We start from the raw sequence: 16,685 nt of genomic DNA on the forward strand, positions 1-16,685 counted from the left end.
TTCGTATTACGTATGATATAGTATATGTATTGTTTAGCCATAGACAATAAAAACAACATCCCATATAATTTCATTTTCAACATCAGTCGATAAATCCACCTTAATTTCTATTTTCAACCGGAAGTAGTTGCCGTGTCGGAGGTCGAGCACATTTCTCCGCGGTACAATCCTCCAGTCTGTTGGGACGATACAACTGGGTTTCAACAGTGACGCTAATGAATGAAGTTGTACTCGAATGAGTTATCTGGCGTACGCTGTAGACACACACGCTGCCACAGAGAGAAACGGTGTGACTGTGACTTCAGTCTGTTCACAATATAACACCAGGACGTCATCTTATCTGAGGTAAGCGTGGGAAGCGTGTGCTCACAATATGCTGAAGCTAACAGCTAGCCTGGTTGTGTGATTCGTCGGAAGTTGAAACGTTACACGCTACAAGACCCTCAGACTTAGTCAAGTGATAACTGAGCTAGCTACTCCTTGCAGCAACTCTGTTGAATCAACACCGACTGAGAGTTCAAACGTTATGTAAAGCTGGAGTTGAAGCTCATGTTCCGCATGGACTCTAACATAATGGGGTTCATCTTCGTCAGTGTGATTCAACTAGTGTTAGTGTCGTGAAGTGTGTTTCTCTCTGTTATCACTATTATAGTATATATCCCCCCCCCCCCCCCCCCCCTAAAGTAAATACAATACGAACACTTGTGTAGTCTAAAGCTTAGTCATGAAAGTTGTTTTCATTGATCCATTGTTTTTCCTTCAACAGAGCTAGCATAATGATATTCTTTATATTTTTCCTTCCCAGGTTCATAGACCAGGACAGAGATGGCTGGAATTCTGTTTGAAGATATCTTTGATGTAAAGGACATTGATCCCGATGGCAAGAAATTTGACAGAGGTGTGTGAAATGTCATTATAAATTGATCAGCCACATTATTCTTTAAATGAACCCAAATATGACTTGATCTGGAAATCATTACTAAAGTCGAGCATCTATCAAGCTACAGACCCAGATACATATTTATACATTGGTAAAAGTAGCATAATAATATTGGTCTTACCTTTTTAACCGGGTGTCCAAGAATCCTAACGTATGATGCTTGTGGTCAATCATACAGCTTCAATTATCTACATTTTAGTTATTTGTTTTTGATGCTACTTATTTCCTTTTGTTTTGAGTTATGTGCAAGTTTATGTATTTCACCTGCAAAAAGCATTTACCTATATTTAGTTACTATTGTGTATTCAGTGTAGTTTTGTGCTAATTAACTAGTTCAACATCTGCTACCACTTGTTTTTTTCTCTCTAAAGTATCTCGTCTGCATTGTGAAAGTGAATCTTTTAAGATGGACCTTATCTTGGATGTGAACATTCAAATCTATCCAGTTGATCTTGGTAAGGAGCAATATTTTTTGTCTTTTTATATATTTATTTCAAGGTAAATAAAGATTCTAAGTCTGAGAGTAAATTTGCTCTTCCTAAATGTAAAGCAATCATTCTACTTTCATAAAGTGGTCACGTAAGTGTTTGGGTGCACTCATTTTGCACTCGAACAGCTAAATGTTACTCTTATGTCCTCTATATGTCGGAATCCCTTTATTTGCAAAGTATCAATGCTTAAATAATCCAGGGTGTCTAAACCCACAATAGAAACAAACTTTCTTGCATGTGTCCATTTCATTTAGGTGACAAGTTCAGGCTGGTTATTGCCAGCACGTTATATGAAGATGGAACGCCAGATGATGGAGAGTACAATCCTCAGGATGACCGGCCGTCTCGGTTAGACATTTGCTCTTCATTTATTGATACATTTAACATTACGAACAAATGCTCACTTTTTTTCATAGGATGTAATACCATCTGTGTATATATTTTCTTCTGTGACTGTCCTGTGTGATATACAATGTTTTTCCCTTGTTTAGATATGTGCTCATTAAACTTTGTTTGCATTCCCAGAGCGGACCAGTTCGATTATGTGATGTACGGGAAGGTTTACAAGATTGAAGGCGATGAGACTTCAACAGAAGCAGCGACGCGCCTGTGAGTGATGTTTCTCACTTTGACTGAAGCTATGAAGTTAAGATTGTGTTTATATAATAACGAATACATATACCATTAGCATAATAACACGTAGCATTGCAGTCTTTATTGATACATTATTCCTACAATAATTCCACAGGACCATATTGAAATTGGCACAGAAACATAGATGCACATTATCTTTCAGTATTTTGGCGTCAACAGCATGACGAAGAAAAAACATTACACAGAAATGCAAAATAATTGCTTCAAAGATTTTGTCTTGGGCTTTTATTGTGAAAGGTACATTACAAATGGATTGGTTGATGACTTTAGTTGCTGTGCGAAAGCTCAGAAAAATCCACCTCGTTCCAATAAACAATTGCACGTTTTTTGCAGCAATTATGTTTGCGATCTTTGTGAAAGTATTCATGACAAGTAAAAAAACTAAATATTGACCTGCTAAATATTCGCCCGAAATAACGATGATATTGTACTAATATATATATATATATGTATGTATGTGTGTGTGTGTGTGTGTGTGTGTGTGTGTGTGTGTGTGTGTGTATTTATTTATTTATTTATTTATTTATTATTATAATAAAATCAACTGACTACTGGTACTTATTATGAAAAGAAAACACTGTATAAGGCTTCTCAGTGGATTGTCATTTGTCCACTATTCTCAGTTGTCTTTCATTGATTCAAAGTCATTAACCTGCCCAACAAACATCTGTGTGAGAGATGATGATGATGATGATGATGATGAATTATTATATTATTAATCAGTTGTTACCAACGTTGGAGTCATTCTTATTTGTAACTTTAATCACGTTTCATGAATGTGCCCCTTCTTTCAGCTCTGCCTATGTGTCTTTTGGTGGCCTCCTCATGAGGCTGCAAGGAGACGCCAACAACCTTCACGGCTTTGAGGTGGACGCCAGGGTCTACCTCCTCATGAAGAAACTGGCCTTCTAAAGCTCAGCTCTGCTTGCCCACTCCGCTGGTTCTTCGAATGCCACAGTCAACTTTAAAGTTACAATGAACTGTACACTGAACCATCGTATTCTCAAGTCTGCAGCACGTGACCATCATCCATGTAGAAGCTGCAGAAAACATATTTAGTTTTTTACTCTTTTAGTTACAAAATGTTTCCTTCAAAGAGATGGACTACAGCTTACAGACTGACACTTAAGAACTACTGCAACCTCCATCTGCTGGCAAACTGTAAATAAAGATTTCTTTTATACATATTTCTCACCTTTTTAAATATATATTTGTTTTATCTTGGAATTCTTTTCGTTTTATTAACCAACCATTTACCTTAGCAACTGCTTAGGGGCTCTTACATATGTGTTGTATTTTTACTGCAGGCAGGCTGTGTGCTACAGTGAAAAGGGCGGGAAAAGGGTTTTATATAAAAGCTGGTGCTAACTGGGCCAAGCACTGTAATGTACAGGGCAACGGTCTTAAAAACACTGCTTTGTTTTGGAAAAATATATAATTCATTGACCTTATTACCACATCAAATATTATTAATTCTGAGCATAAATGTATGCAATCATTCTTCCAACCAGTAAATGAAGCACTGACATGTCTGGTAAAATATTTAATCCAGACACGCAGTTTTGAAAAGTTAAAATTGAAAACCGAACCATTGTCACCGTCTCTTTCCAGAAACGGGGTTCAGAGTTACTGGAATCCGCTCACATCAAAAGGCTTGCAATTAAAATATGCGTCAGACAATAATTATTTTGCTGTCGTCAGAATGAGCAGCTTCAACTTTATGTGGCCTTCAGTGCTATTATGTTCTCCTGCTTTGCAAATACATGGGGTTCCCAGACCCCATGTGTTCTTCCATACAACAGGCCCACACTGACACTGTACTTTTCTTAACCCATATCATAGTGACCAAGCAGAAAATGTGAAGAGGCCATATGTTATTACTTCTTTATATACATGGTATGTCTGCAAATGGCAAACTGTTAGTGCCTTAAACAATGTTCAAGAAAGAAAAGACGGGAGGAGATAAAATGCTTTAATTGCTATTTCATCTTTTGAAGAGACAAATTAATAAGTCACTCCGTCCCACTCTGATCTCAACGTTTGTCAGCTTGTATAAAACCTCATTTGCTCTTTCGTTTGACTGTGTTGTGAGTCTATCTGCAGATTCTGTATTAAATTTACAGACAGATTGTAAAAAAAAGACTTGACTTGATCAACTTTGTGTTACATGAATTACCCCCAGATTAAAGTAAAACATTCAAAGTTGAGATGTTGACTAGATCCTCTGGCAAAGAATTTAGGAAGTCAAAATATTTAACTCTCATAATGGTAATTATTACCCTGCATGCCATAGGCAATGGTCCTATGGCAGCAATCTAAAATGTGGATACTCATGAGACAGAAGATTGAATTAAGGGCAAAGAGGCAGCTTTTGTGAGTTACACAGGCCTCTTAATGTCAGCTTTAATTGGTGTCACAGGATGGGGAGGAACATTACCAACGACTCACAAACTCCTGTTAAGTGCACGGAAAGCCTTAAAACATTTGAATATAGCTGAATAATAAGCTTGCCTCAACAAAAACAGAACACCAATGCTGTATGTTCAAGAAATATATTATATCACAACAACAACCAAGTTATTAGAAGAATATAAATGTTGGGCTTCCTATTGGAAATAATGGATTTTAATGGTTTAATTTAGTTTTTTAGAAGATTATGTAACATTTTGTGCTGCTGATCAGTAACTCAAATAAATTAGGTAACACATTTTCTGCTCAAACACTTATTCACATATTCAGTGCTTTTCACCAGAATACTCTTTTCAGGATGGACATGCCTCCAAAACAGCATTTTCTAAATTGTTTTTCAACTGGTGGTTTTTAAACCGCTGGTTTAATAACACCCTGGATGACGACCAAATTCAGATTGTGACAATGTTGGTTTGGCATGAACTACAGAAGTGACAAGGTGCAACTGTAACCATGCATTTACATAGAATAACAACGTTAGAGCGTTAGTTGTGTCCTGGCTGTGCATTACTGAAGCAGGCTGTGTTGTCCTGTATCATATTATGCTACAGCAAGACTCTCTACGTTTTGGATTATTTGGATTATTTACAACTAAGGTTTACTTTACAACACTTCTAAACATTTCCCAAGATTTTTTTTCTTTATTTCATGATTTTTTTGTAATTTTTTGTAAAACTCGCAGAAAGATTCATCCTTTTTGTCAATTAGTATTGTCTTTAAACGGCCAAGCAAATGTATCTGCCGCTCGCGCACTTGCACACACGTGCATTCAATCAGCCGGGGAGGGAGGGGTCTGTCCAGTACTTGGTGGTTCTATCCCGCCGGAAGTGATGTAGATCGGGTCAAACTACGTAGGAGCTTCCCGGGGCCGCTCGCTTGCTCATCGGAGCTGGTGCTTCGAGTTAAACCGGTCCAGGGACTTTACTACATTTCGCCGATGTAAACTAGAGCCGTGCACTATATCACAGCTGTGGATATTTGTAGCATAATACGCACTGCTCTTTCCACAAGCAAAGACACATTTCAAACTGGCTCTGGACAAGCTTGGTGAAATGTCACTGCGTTTGGATCTAGCTGCGCTGCATTCGGGATTATGTCAACAGCGGCGTGTGGAGAGACTAGAATGAACATGCACCTTCAAGCGTAAGATTATAGCAACCAAACACGATGGATAATCGACGGAAAAGGAAGCTGACATTCTTCACCATTGGGCTTATATTTCTTCTCAGCGGTGTGGAATATGGTAAACATTGTTTTTTAATGAATCACGTTCCCTTTGACATCTACATGTTTACATTTATATGTTAACAACATTGACATATTTAATTCCGTGCATGTAAAGCTATTGTAGATAAAGTTATCACTAATCATAACTGAACATTGTAGAGTGGTGTTTAAAGGTCCTTGTGTATTGTTATAATGGAAACGACACCTAGCCGCAGTCCTTTAACCCCTCTCTCAATACAATTCAGAAGGTTAAGATGTATTCCAGGATTCTTGTGTTTGATTCCATTTCACTGTACATGTTTTTTTCATGGTCACTCGCTGTAAGTATTATGTCCTAATAACTTAAACAAAGAAGCACAATTTAATTGTAAAACATGGTTTTATCAGATGCCCCTGTCAGGATATCATAAGGCGCCTTTGGGACTTCCTATTTCCCCCCCCCCAAAAACCTAAGATTTTCCATTGAACTTCATATGCATTGTATTGGTCAAGCTCCCACACTTTTTTTTTTATAAATTAACTGCATGATGACAATGTACTTGCTAACAGCCACATATGTCTACCCTGTCATGGACACGTTTAAAGTAGAGTAAATACATTCTAATTACATAGTGATTATAAATTGCACATTTTCAGAAAGATATTAAGTCCCTTTCTCAACAATATATTTTTTTTGATGGGTAAAGTATTTGGATAATAACAAAATTCTGCAAATTATGTCCACCCTGCAATGGAAAACTTGCTGACAGGGTAGGCAATGACAGAGTTGACATTTTTGGCTAATGTTAGCATTTAATGAGCACATGGTGGACCTTCAGTTAGCAACATGACTCAGTTAGCAAGGTGACTGTGTACTGTTTAACGACTAGATTTAGAATTTCTGAACGGTTTTTATATTCATTGATATTTCACTATGACAGAGTGGACATGATAAGCTTGACAACATAACACTACACACATAATATGATGAAAACTGTGAAATATAAGTGTAAATACTTAGTCTGCAACATGCCACTGTTTCAGCCTCCAGTGAAGAAAGACACATTGGTGGTAGTAATGTCACTGAAAACATCAGAGGCTTTCTTAAAGGGTAAGGGTGGACAGCAATGTCAGGGACACGTGAAACATGTTCAATATGATTATGAAAATAGAATATACATGATCAAAATGACTCATTTGATCAAATAACTTGTTGTGGACAATACATCCATATCATTTTTGGGGGGATTTAATATAATCTAACCATATATTACACACACTGTAGTTAGCAGAGCAGTGTGCCAAAATCAACTACAACCAATGAAACAAAACCCTATAAAATAATGATAACACATTTCAAGAGACTTATCATTGTATTGATATGTGTGTAAATGTTTGGCCACTTATAAAAGCACCTCAGAGTTTGATAATTCTGCTACATTTTCATAGTAACTGAGTGATTCTGATGAGGACACCAAAGGCACTTTATGGTAATATTGACCCCGTTTAGTTTAGTTCAGTGTCTTGCTCAAGGACACTTCAACATGCAAACTATGGGGACGCCAGGGATCGAACTGGCTACCTTATGGTTTCAGGATAACCACTCCCCATGAGCTACATGAGAACTTCACCTAGTACAAAGTACACAGACATAAAACGCCATTAGTAAATACATGATGAAATGTCTGTACTTTCGTGGAAATGTTTACGCTTGCGCATGCACGGCGGCAAAGATTCTTGGTGACTCGCCAATTCCTGCCGTTTTGCCAAATAAAAAAGGTCAGAAAAGCCTATCTCACGGAGATCGGCTTTTTGTTATTGTTTCTTCCAAGTGGGGTGTAACAAAAGTTTGAGAACCACTGGTTTGGTTCATCAGGAGCTACAGCATTGCAGCAGTATGGCCGATTGACTCCACAGAGGAAATTATTACAACAGTGACTTGGCATTGCTGAGTTAGGCAGTGCAGGATCAGCAGATTTGGAATACAATGTTCACTTCATATGTGTTGTCCAGCTGTTTTGAAATCAGACACTGAAGTGTAACACTACTTCAGATGAAAGTGCACTTCAGGAGGCAGATCTAAACTAATTGTGCTTATTTTTGAGTCTCCAGCGGTAATATTGCCCACAATATGGAAGTATTTGCAGACATTGGATGCAGCACCCTACTTTCTGGGTTTGGCCCTGTCGGCATTCAGCTTGAGCGGCCTCCTGACGGGACCGCTGTTTGGCCACTGGTCCGACCGAACACGGACCACCAAGAAGATCATCTTATTTGCCAACCTTTTTGAGATGATTGGTGAGTCCACTCGTATTTGTATTTACACCACTACTGCCTTGAAACCGTATTACTATTTTAAGAACACAACATCATTTGTTACTCTAATTGTGTTTATTATTGTACATGGCTAACTTTATTTTTCTCCAACTTTTTGCTCTACAGGTAATGTTATGTACTTTATGGGCTTCTCCAAGTGGCTGTTACTGTCGAGCAGACTTGTGGCAGGTGGGTATGCACCAAATGACACTTAGTACTCATTTAGCTGGTGGCAAGCCAGTAGAATCCACCTCTAATACCAGAATATCCTGGCAGTATCATTTTGAAAAGATTACAATTTTAGCTTATAAATACAATGTTGCTGTTCAGCATATTTGAGATGTGACACATATTTAACCCAACACTGATAAATGGTAACATTTAGAATGTGTGGATGGCCAGCCAAGTATATCCAAACTGCTTAAACACTGGCATACATGTTTCTCTTTGTAAGAATACTCAATGGTAGCCACAAATCCCCAAATTTTAGCACATTGATAATGCGTTGAAATCTTTACCCGCAGTATATCACTTTAACTCTGATGTTGTGTATTTTAGCAATATAATAATACATTATGTGACATAATACCACAAGGATGTACATCCTCTCCAGAGTGCCAGCTTTCAACCCCAATATTTAAGTATTGTAATTTACTCATGAAATATGTATTTTGCCCAGGCATCGGCACCGGTGCTGGCTCGGCGATCTTTGGCTTCTTGACGCGAAGCACGTCCCCTGAGGACCGCGCCACTGCATTTGCTGCCGTCATGGCATGTCGACAAGCTGGTCTTTTGATTGGTCAGTGCTCCTCTGCTTTCTTATGACACATTTCAAAGGCTGCCAGCTGATCATTTGAGTTTAATTGTTATGAACCAAAATTAATTTGTGATCTTTACACAGAAAATAAGATTGAGATTTGAGTGTGGCTACCTGCCACCTGGCCGCCCATTTAACACAGAGAATGCTTAGAGCTGACAAGCACATTTAGATAATAGTGCATCAATACAGTTGAGGAAATAAACAAATAGCCTGTATGATTGTAGTTGCTTTTAGTTTACTTTGCTACTTTCCAAGATTGTGATGAATAATTTGCAAAGATTTTGGAGTGACTTTTTTTAATGTTGGGTTTGACACAGGTCCAGCATTTAACATCTTCCTGAGGCTGTGCGATTTCCAACTGGGTCCTTTCATGGTCAATAAATATACTGCGCCAGGGGTAAGTGTTCACATTCAGTTGTTTCCACTTTACAGCACAGCCTTTGACCCCTCAAATAAAAGTTGTGACTCTTTATCCATCTCCTGCAGTTGTTCATGTGCCTGATGTGGACTCTCCTTCAAGTGGCGGTGATCTTCATGTACTGGGACCTTCCGCCTCTTGAGAAGGGGAAGGCCAAAGGGAGTGTCACAAGCCAGTGCAGGCAGGAGGAGAATGATCGAGGGCTTGTGGAAGAGGACAATGACGAGGAAAAGCCGCTAATGGGGTCGGAGGAGCTGGGGGGGTCCTACGGCTCAGTTGTGGCATCCAACCCACCCGGATACGACTCCCCTTCTGCCTCAAACGCCACGTTGAATCAAATCTCACCACCGCTGTCTCCCGTGCCACCAGAGTCCCCAGCATCTTCCAGCCCCTTTAAGAATTTCAGCATATCACAAGGTGTGTGTCAATGTGTGTCAATGTCATAAAAAGTCAGGGAAAAGTTCAAAAACACATACTCAAAATAACGTCTCTGATCCTTTTCGTAGAGTTCATGAGAGAAGAAGTGGTCGTTCTGCTGGCGGCTCAGTTCATCACCCTCTTCAATCAGACAGCGCTGGAGGTGCAGACACCCGGACAGAAACGCACACACAGTCTTTTTATGATTCTTTAGTTAAAGATAACTTTCCTAAAACTAGTAGATCAATCGTTCTGCTTTCAATTAGTTGATTATTTATTCTAAATGATTTAGAATCAATTGAAACCAATGTGGGATAGAAATTATTATGAGATACTTTCGGCAGACAGTCTTAATCGGAAAGTTTATGTTTTCTGGACTTTGTGAAATTTGACTCGTTAATATGTGCTTTTATGCACTGTACCAACATCTCCACACATTACCTCCTCAGACCATGGTGACTCCGATGACCCAGAAGTACTTCAACTACGGGGAGCTGGAGAACAGCGTGATGTACTGTCTGTGCGGTGTGGAGGTGATCGCTGGCTTCCTGTTTGTGCGCTGGCTGAGCCAGCGTGTTGCTGAGCGAGTAGTCCTGGCCATCGGTCTGGCCATTTGCAACATCTCTGCTGTCTGGTGCATCATCTTCTTGGCTAAACCTCTAGGTCAGACTGCACAAAAGAAACCTTTGTGATTGTACACGCATATCTTAATTAACTGTAACTGATGCTGCTACAAAACCTGATCTCTCTCAAAGAGTCACTTTAATGGTGCATTATTTACTGATGAAGCCTGTTTGGTAAAGCAGGTTTATATGAATAAATTTACTAAATATATAACATTCTCAAATCTGGTAAACGCACTCTTGAATACCATAGATGTATACTTTCCACAACAACATCCTCTCAATCAAACAATTGAAATACCCCATTATAACTTGTCTGTATCATGTGCGTTTTGGTGTTTTCTTTTGCAGGTGCTTTCCAATGGCAGTTAACTGAGTTCATCATTGGGGTGTTTCTGCAGGTTTTGGGTTTGCCATTTGTAGCCGTGGCTCAGGTTTCCCTTTTCTCTAAAATTACTTCTGAGAAAACACAAGGTGAGAAACTGCTCTATCCATTGGAAAATAGAAAGCATTGCATGTTGGAAAGTACGTCCTGTCCCTCGCATTGTTTGGTGTGTTGAGTCTTTGTGCCTTGCTTGCTTTGCAGGTTTCAGTCAGGGAGTGCGCCGCTCGGTGGGAGGTCTAGCCACCATCCTGGGCCCTCTGTGGGCGGCTGGACTAACCGAGAACTTGTACATCATGATGGGTGTAATGATGGCACTGCTGGTAATGATAACGGTACGCAACAGGAAACTAAAAGACAGAGAATGTCTCTATATCCAAGTCATCAAGTCTGGGTGAATGTGTGTTTTGGGGAATTGTTAGTAAATGCACCATGTAAGGGTTAAAATGGACCATTTCGCCACCATCTTTGGCAGTTGTGGCATTATTATTGTGCACAATTCTAACCAAATCTAATTTAGTGGAACCGTAATAACCACTAGGGCCGTGTACTGAATCTCAATACTTTTTGGAGTTTGTCATGCACCGAATAGGTATACATACCAATGACTTTGATATACAGTCATTCAATATGTAAGACACAGAACTTGCAATGGTTGTGTTGTGGCTGATTACTTTCTTCTGGATCGACGATGACTAATCTTTAAAAACCTGATGCTGTATAAAATTGTCTACCTCTTATCTTACTGTTTGGTGAGATGCCACAGAGAACTCACTCACGGGACCTCAGTAATCGAAACCCCCACAGAACCCAGAGAGTTTGGATCAGAGTTCACTTCACGTAGATTTATTTGTAACCAACAGTTTTACAAATGAATCTGAGTTGGGTCCGGTGTATATAGACAACAAACAAATAGACATAAAATGTATAACGTAACATTCAGTTCAGGTATAGAACCCCGTCCAACCCTTAATTTCCTAATTCCCGTCACTTACTCTTCTCATGTACACCAGCTCAAGCCTTCCTCTCAGGAATGTGGCTTCTCTTGCTGACGTCAGAATCAGAAACCATTTATTGCCAGGAATGTTTACACAAACGAGGTATTTAGTTAGGTGGAAGGTGCATACATTAGACATTAGACGAGACAAGACAAACAACAATCACAGACAACGACAGCAACAGTGCAATGATGTTTAAATCAATTATAGATAAAGATAAAGTGGTCAGACAACAGTTAAAGTGACATGTGTGTTTAAGTAAAAGTGTGCAGTGGAATGACCGGTGAGAAGAGAGAAAAGGAAGAAAAATGATCCGAAAGAATTGTCCGAGAAATAGTCCTGTGGTGATAGAATCAGTCAGTGGGGAACCCGGGCCCCTTGATGAGCCCGACTGCCGACGGGAAGAAACTGTTAGTGTGGCGTGAGGTCTTTGTCCTGATGGACCTCAACCTCCTGCCAGAGGGAAGGGACACAAACAGGTTATGTCCAGGGTGAGAGGGGTCAGCTGCGATCTTTCTTGCTCGCGTCATTGTCCTGGAAGTGGACAGGACCTGGAGGGAAGGCAAATTGCAGCCAATCACCCTCTCCGCAGAGCGGATGATGCGCTGCAGCCTGGCCTTGTCCTTGGCAGTGGCTGCAGCATGCCAGACGGTGATGGAGGAGCAGAGCATGGACTCAACGATGGCAGTGTAGAACTGCACCATCATTTTCTTTGGCAGGTAGAATTTCATCAGCTGCCTCAGGAAGAACATCCTCTGCTGGGCCTTTTTTGTGATGGAGCTGATGTTCAGCTCCCACTTGAGGTCCTGGGAAATGGTGGAGCCTAGGAAGCGGAAGGACTCCACAGCGTCGAAGGCGGAGTCACACATGATGAGAGGGGCGGGTGGGGCTGCATTCTTTCTGAAGTCAACAACCATCTCCACTGTCTTCAGAGCGTTGAGCTCCAGGTTGTTCTGGCTGCACCAGGTCCCCAGGTGGTCAGTCTCCTACCTGTAGGCGGACTCGTCCCCACCAGAGACGAGTCCAATGAGGGTGGTGTCATCCGTGAACTTCAGGAGCTTGACGGACTGATGACTGGAGGTGCAGCTGTTGGTGTACAGGGAGAAGAGCAGCGGGGAAAGAACGCAGCCTTGGGGGGAACCGGTGCTGATGGTCCGAGAGCCTGTGAGATGTGTTTCCCCAGCTTCACGTGCTGCTTCCTGTCAGTCAGGAAGTCTGTGATCCACCTGCAAGTGGAGTCGGGCACGTGCAGCTGGGAGAGCTTGTCCTGCAGCAGAGACGGGATGATGGTATTAAAGGCAGAGCTGAAGTCCACGAACAGGATCCTGGCGTAGGTTCCTGGGGAGTCCAGATGCTGGAGGATGTGGTGGAGGGCCACGTCTTACCATAATCGTTATTTTGTCTGAGCCTCCCTGGACTCGTTTCTTTGGCACCTACAGTCCGCTTTCTCCCGGTTAATACTGGAACAGAACAAGGTCACTGGGACTATCTACGCTCGATGTTCCCTTTTAATCAGTAAACTCTCACATTAGACATTATCTTCTCGGGCTGACTGCCCACTGTGTATTACGGGCCTGCTCTCCTGTCCATATGAATGTGTCTCACAACAACTTGTCTGTTATGTAATTTTTTTTGTTTGTTTTTGCAGTGGTAATTTACGCATAAAACAATCTAAACACAATACTTAATATTACGCATTATTATAACACATTTTCTTTCCACAGTTGAAATTATTTGTGTAAATGTGGATCTTATTTCTGTTTCAAGCAAAAATTACAATGACAGTTTTACTTTTATATATAATAATAACTACGAAACAAACAAAGCTCATGAAAGGGTTTCCAGTTAGGAACAGAAGATGCGAGTCGATGTCTTGTAGCCAGCAGCGTCTCTTGCGCTCGGTAACAAACGAGCATAACAAAATGCTTATAATGCCTCTAACAAAGCGTGGGCAAACCATAGTCCAGCTACCGAATGTTTCCACTCACTGAGAAGAAAACACAACGTGTGTGTGTGTGTGTGTGTGTGTGTGCCTGTATTAGAAGGACTGTATTAGAAGGACTGTGTGTGCACTTTGAAACAGGTGAAAGGGAGTCCACCTTTCTTTTAAATTGGGCCCACCGGGAAGCTCCCTTCACTGCCCTGTCTTTTCTGTCTTTCATTTTTTTCATTGTTAATGACGTGCTGTTACATCACCGACAGCTCTGAAGCTTCAAGGTTTAAGGTTTCTCCAAATCTGTCCGTTTTCAGGATTCATTTTGTGGCTGAGTGAAGAAAAGGGCTTTGTGTGAAGATCCATTATTTTCTCAGTCATCAGACTTTTTTTATATTTATCTTAATGTATCATTTTCAGATTCATGAGAAATCTTTTTCTAGATAACTTATTGTCATGAGATTTCTAAATTGAGTTTATTATAGAGAGAGATCTGAGAAAATGACAGAAATGTACAAGACATTCCAACACTTATTTTTTCTCTTCATTGTAAAAAAAAAAAAAAAAAAGCTCTCTTCCTTTTGTATTTATTGTATTATAACTAGTCTAATATTGTCTTATGCAGGTGATGCTGGCTTTCTCATACGACCGGCTAGTTGCACCAGCTACAGAGGAGCAAGTGGACGACTCCGACAACTGTGGCTAGTGCGATGCAATAAAAGTGGATATGGAAGGTAGCCTTTTACAAACATAATATATTTGGTAAAGGAAGACATTGAATTACCACTATGTAACCAAAGGCATTAATATATGTATTTTATTAATGCAAGACACTGTGTGTTCTTGCATGTATGCATATTATGACCCAGGAACAATAAAAATGGTCACAGGGATTTTGGAGCCCTTTATTTGTAATAATACATTTATATGTTCTATGTTTTGGGTTTCACTGGCAAAAAAATCATCTTTTGTCCGATAACTTCCAGACTCTAAATATCAGCCTTGTCTCCCACCATACTGCCTCTCATCCTGTGTTTCTTTCTCTTCTGCCTGTGCACAATGGAAGATTCTCTTACCCTGCCTCCACAGTTTCACTTTCTGCATTGGGACCAGCATGCAGGGGATTCCCACACACCAACAGCACACCTCCCTTCCTCCTGGGGGCTTACTTAATACTTGGACTGCTCAGATTTGTCTGCAGAGATTAATCAAAACACTAATATGGTCTACATGTATGTTTCCAATGGAAATATGGACTTTTGCTGCATGTGCAAGCTTTAGATGAAAAACATTTCCATCCTTTTGTGTTCTGCACTGGTACTACTCTTGGTGCATCACACTCTGACATTAATGAACACACCAAATGTTTGTGGTTTTAGATGACACATGCTCTTGAGCTGTAAGATAATAAATGAGCTGTTTAGCTTTGATACTTGATATAAAAACAGCAACATGCATATAATATATTTATCAAACTCACGGGTGGATGAAATTATCAAAGGTTTTTTATGTATCAGGAGTTTTGGGAAATTTAGAAAAAACAGACTTTATTATCCTCAAATTTAAAAAACTTGTAGTTTAGACCAAGATTTTACTTGCTGATACATTGGAAGGAATTTAACCCCTACATAATCTAATTTCAATCCACTACTTTACTCAAATGTATTCCATCTACGTCTGTTATAATGAAGGGCACAGAGTAATATTTGAAAAAAACGTATTTTACTTCAAGTCTTTTATCTTCTTCATTTAACTGTTGAATTATGTGCTTTGTTAATTAATACTTTCAGAGCCATTGAAGCAGTGTGATGGGTCACGGTCTAAAATAACTAACATAGAAGGACTGATTTAATGCGTTTCAACAATTTGTTATCCTGAGTCTTTATCATCCCATTCTGAATTTGAAACCTCAAAGTAATACAATTCTCAGGAAAACACTAAATACAATGGAGATTATAATTTCTAATCTTCCTGGTTTAAAGGCTGACAAAGGATAAAATTTGTGTTCTGCTTTAAAAAAAATTGAATTGTTTGATGCTGATGTAGTACATATCTTTAACACTGGTGGGCACTCTTAGACTTTCTACCAAAGTATATCCCCGTCTTTCCTGCTGAGCCTAATGCTTGTAGTGTAAACTTAGACGGTCTGATAACTCCATAAGGTCATCTGCACTATCCCACACAAACGCATTTAGGGAAAAAACGCTTTATTGGGAACTTTGTTGTGAAAAAATAGTATAGTGGTTGTTTTAGATTGCAGTACAAAGAAAGTACACCAATCAGGGAAATTACTATTTTAGGCTTGACATGTGTTGTACCTCTTGGTAATGTGTTCAGCTTAATGATTACAAACACAAAACATGTTATAAACTTTGAGATTTTTTTTTTTAAATGTATCATGCATTTTTTTTAAACATGTTTTGACCCCTAACATGTACATGCAACTTGTTTTTAATTCCATGTCTCTATACAGAACATATTCTAACTTCTATTGCACTACATGGGCTTTTATTTCATTATTATCTCAAGAAACAGAGTAAAACCCCAAAAAATCATGATTGTAATTGTAATCTAATTTACAAGAAAAAGTATATGTATATGATATACATTTAATATGCAATGTTTATTTAAGCTCATGCCTTTTGTTATCAACTCAAAGGCCTACAAATTAAAACAGAGTACGGTTTATATGGAATATATATGGAAATATTGATATATATATATATATATCACATTTGATTTGTGATAATGTTGCCAGATTAATTAGCTGTTTCGAGACATTAACACAATTTTTTTTTTACATGAACATCTTTTCTTTTCAATTTTAGAATTAATAATTGTATTTCATTTTTCATTCTTAATTTATTATTTCTTAGGTCCAGTATCATTTTCATTTGTAAGGGACTATGAACAAAATATCGATAACAAGTGTAATTAATTTTTACGTTAATTGCTTGTATTACTAATTGTCTATGAAGTGGATAATATTAATGACTGGCTATTATAAATCTATTAATA

General features: G+C 39.2%; 2 protein-coding genes across 2 annotated transcripts; both read left to right on the forward strand.

Annotated features, from left to right (window-relative positions):
• The first annotated feature begins 254 nt into the window (after window positions 1–254).
• On the forward strand, window positions 255–3,233 carry polr2h (RNA polymerase II, I and III subunit H). Its single transcript, XM_079220510.1, has 6 exons — window positions 255–345; window positions 806–898; window positions 1,312–1,395; window positions 1,686–1,779; window positions 1,957–2,040; window positions 2,880–3,233. The coding sequence occupies exons 2-6, from the start codon at window positions 826–828 to the stop codon at window positions 2,995–2,997; spliced, it is 453 nt and encodes a 150-aa protein (XP_079076636.1). The 5' UTR covers window positions 255–345; window positions 806–825; the 3' UTR covers window positions 2,998–3,233.
• Window positions 3,234–5,721: 2,488 nt separating this feature from the next.
• mfsd8l1 (major facilitator superfamily domain containing 8-like 1) lies at window positions 5,722–16,357 on the forward strand (the record flags this gene model as incomplete). Its single annotated transcript, XM_079221308.1, has 12 exons — window positions 5,722–5,797; window positions 7,873–8,058; window positions 8,203–8,265; window positions 8,756–8,875; window positions 9,214–9,293; window positions 9,383–9,731; window positions 9,821–9,894; window positions 10,181–10,394; window positions 10,706–10,828; window positions 10,941–11,071; window positions 14,293–14,401; window positions 14,734–16,357. The coding sequence occupies 11 exons, from the start codon at window positions 5,722–5,724 to the stop codon at window positions 14,371–14,373; spliced, it is 1,497 nt and encodes a 498-aa protein (XP_079077434.1). The 3' UTR covers window positions 14,374–14,401; window positions 14,734–16,357.
• Window positions 16,358–16,685: the final 328 nt, after the last annotated feature.

This window comes from Taurulus bubalis (genome assembly GCF_910589615.1).
Source record: "Taurulus bubalis genome assembly, chromosome: 7".
In the NCBI taxonomy this organism is placed as follows: Eukaryota; Metazoa; Chordata; class Actinopteri; order Perciformes; family Cottidae; genus Taurulus; species Taurulus bubalis.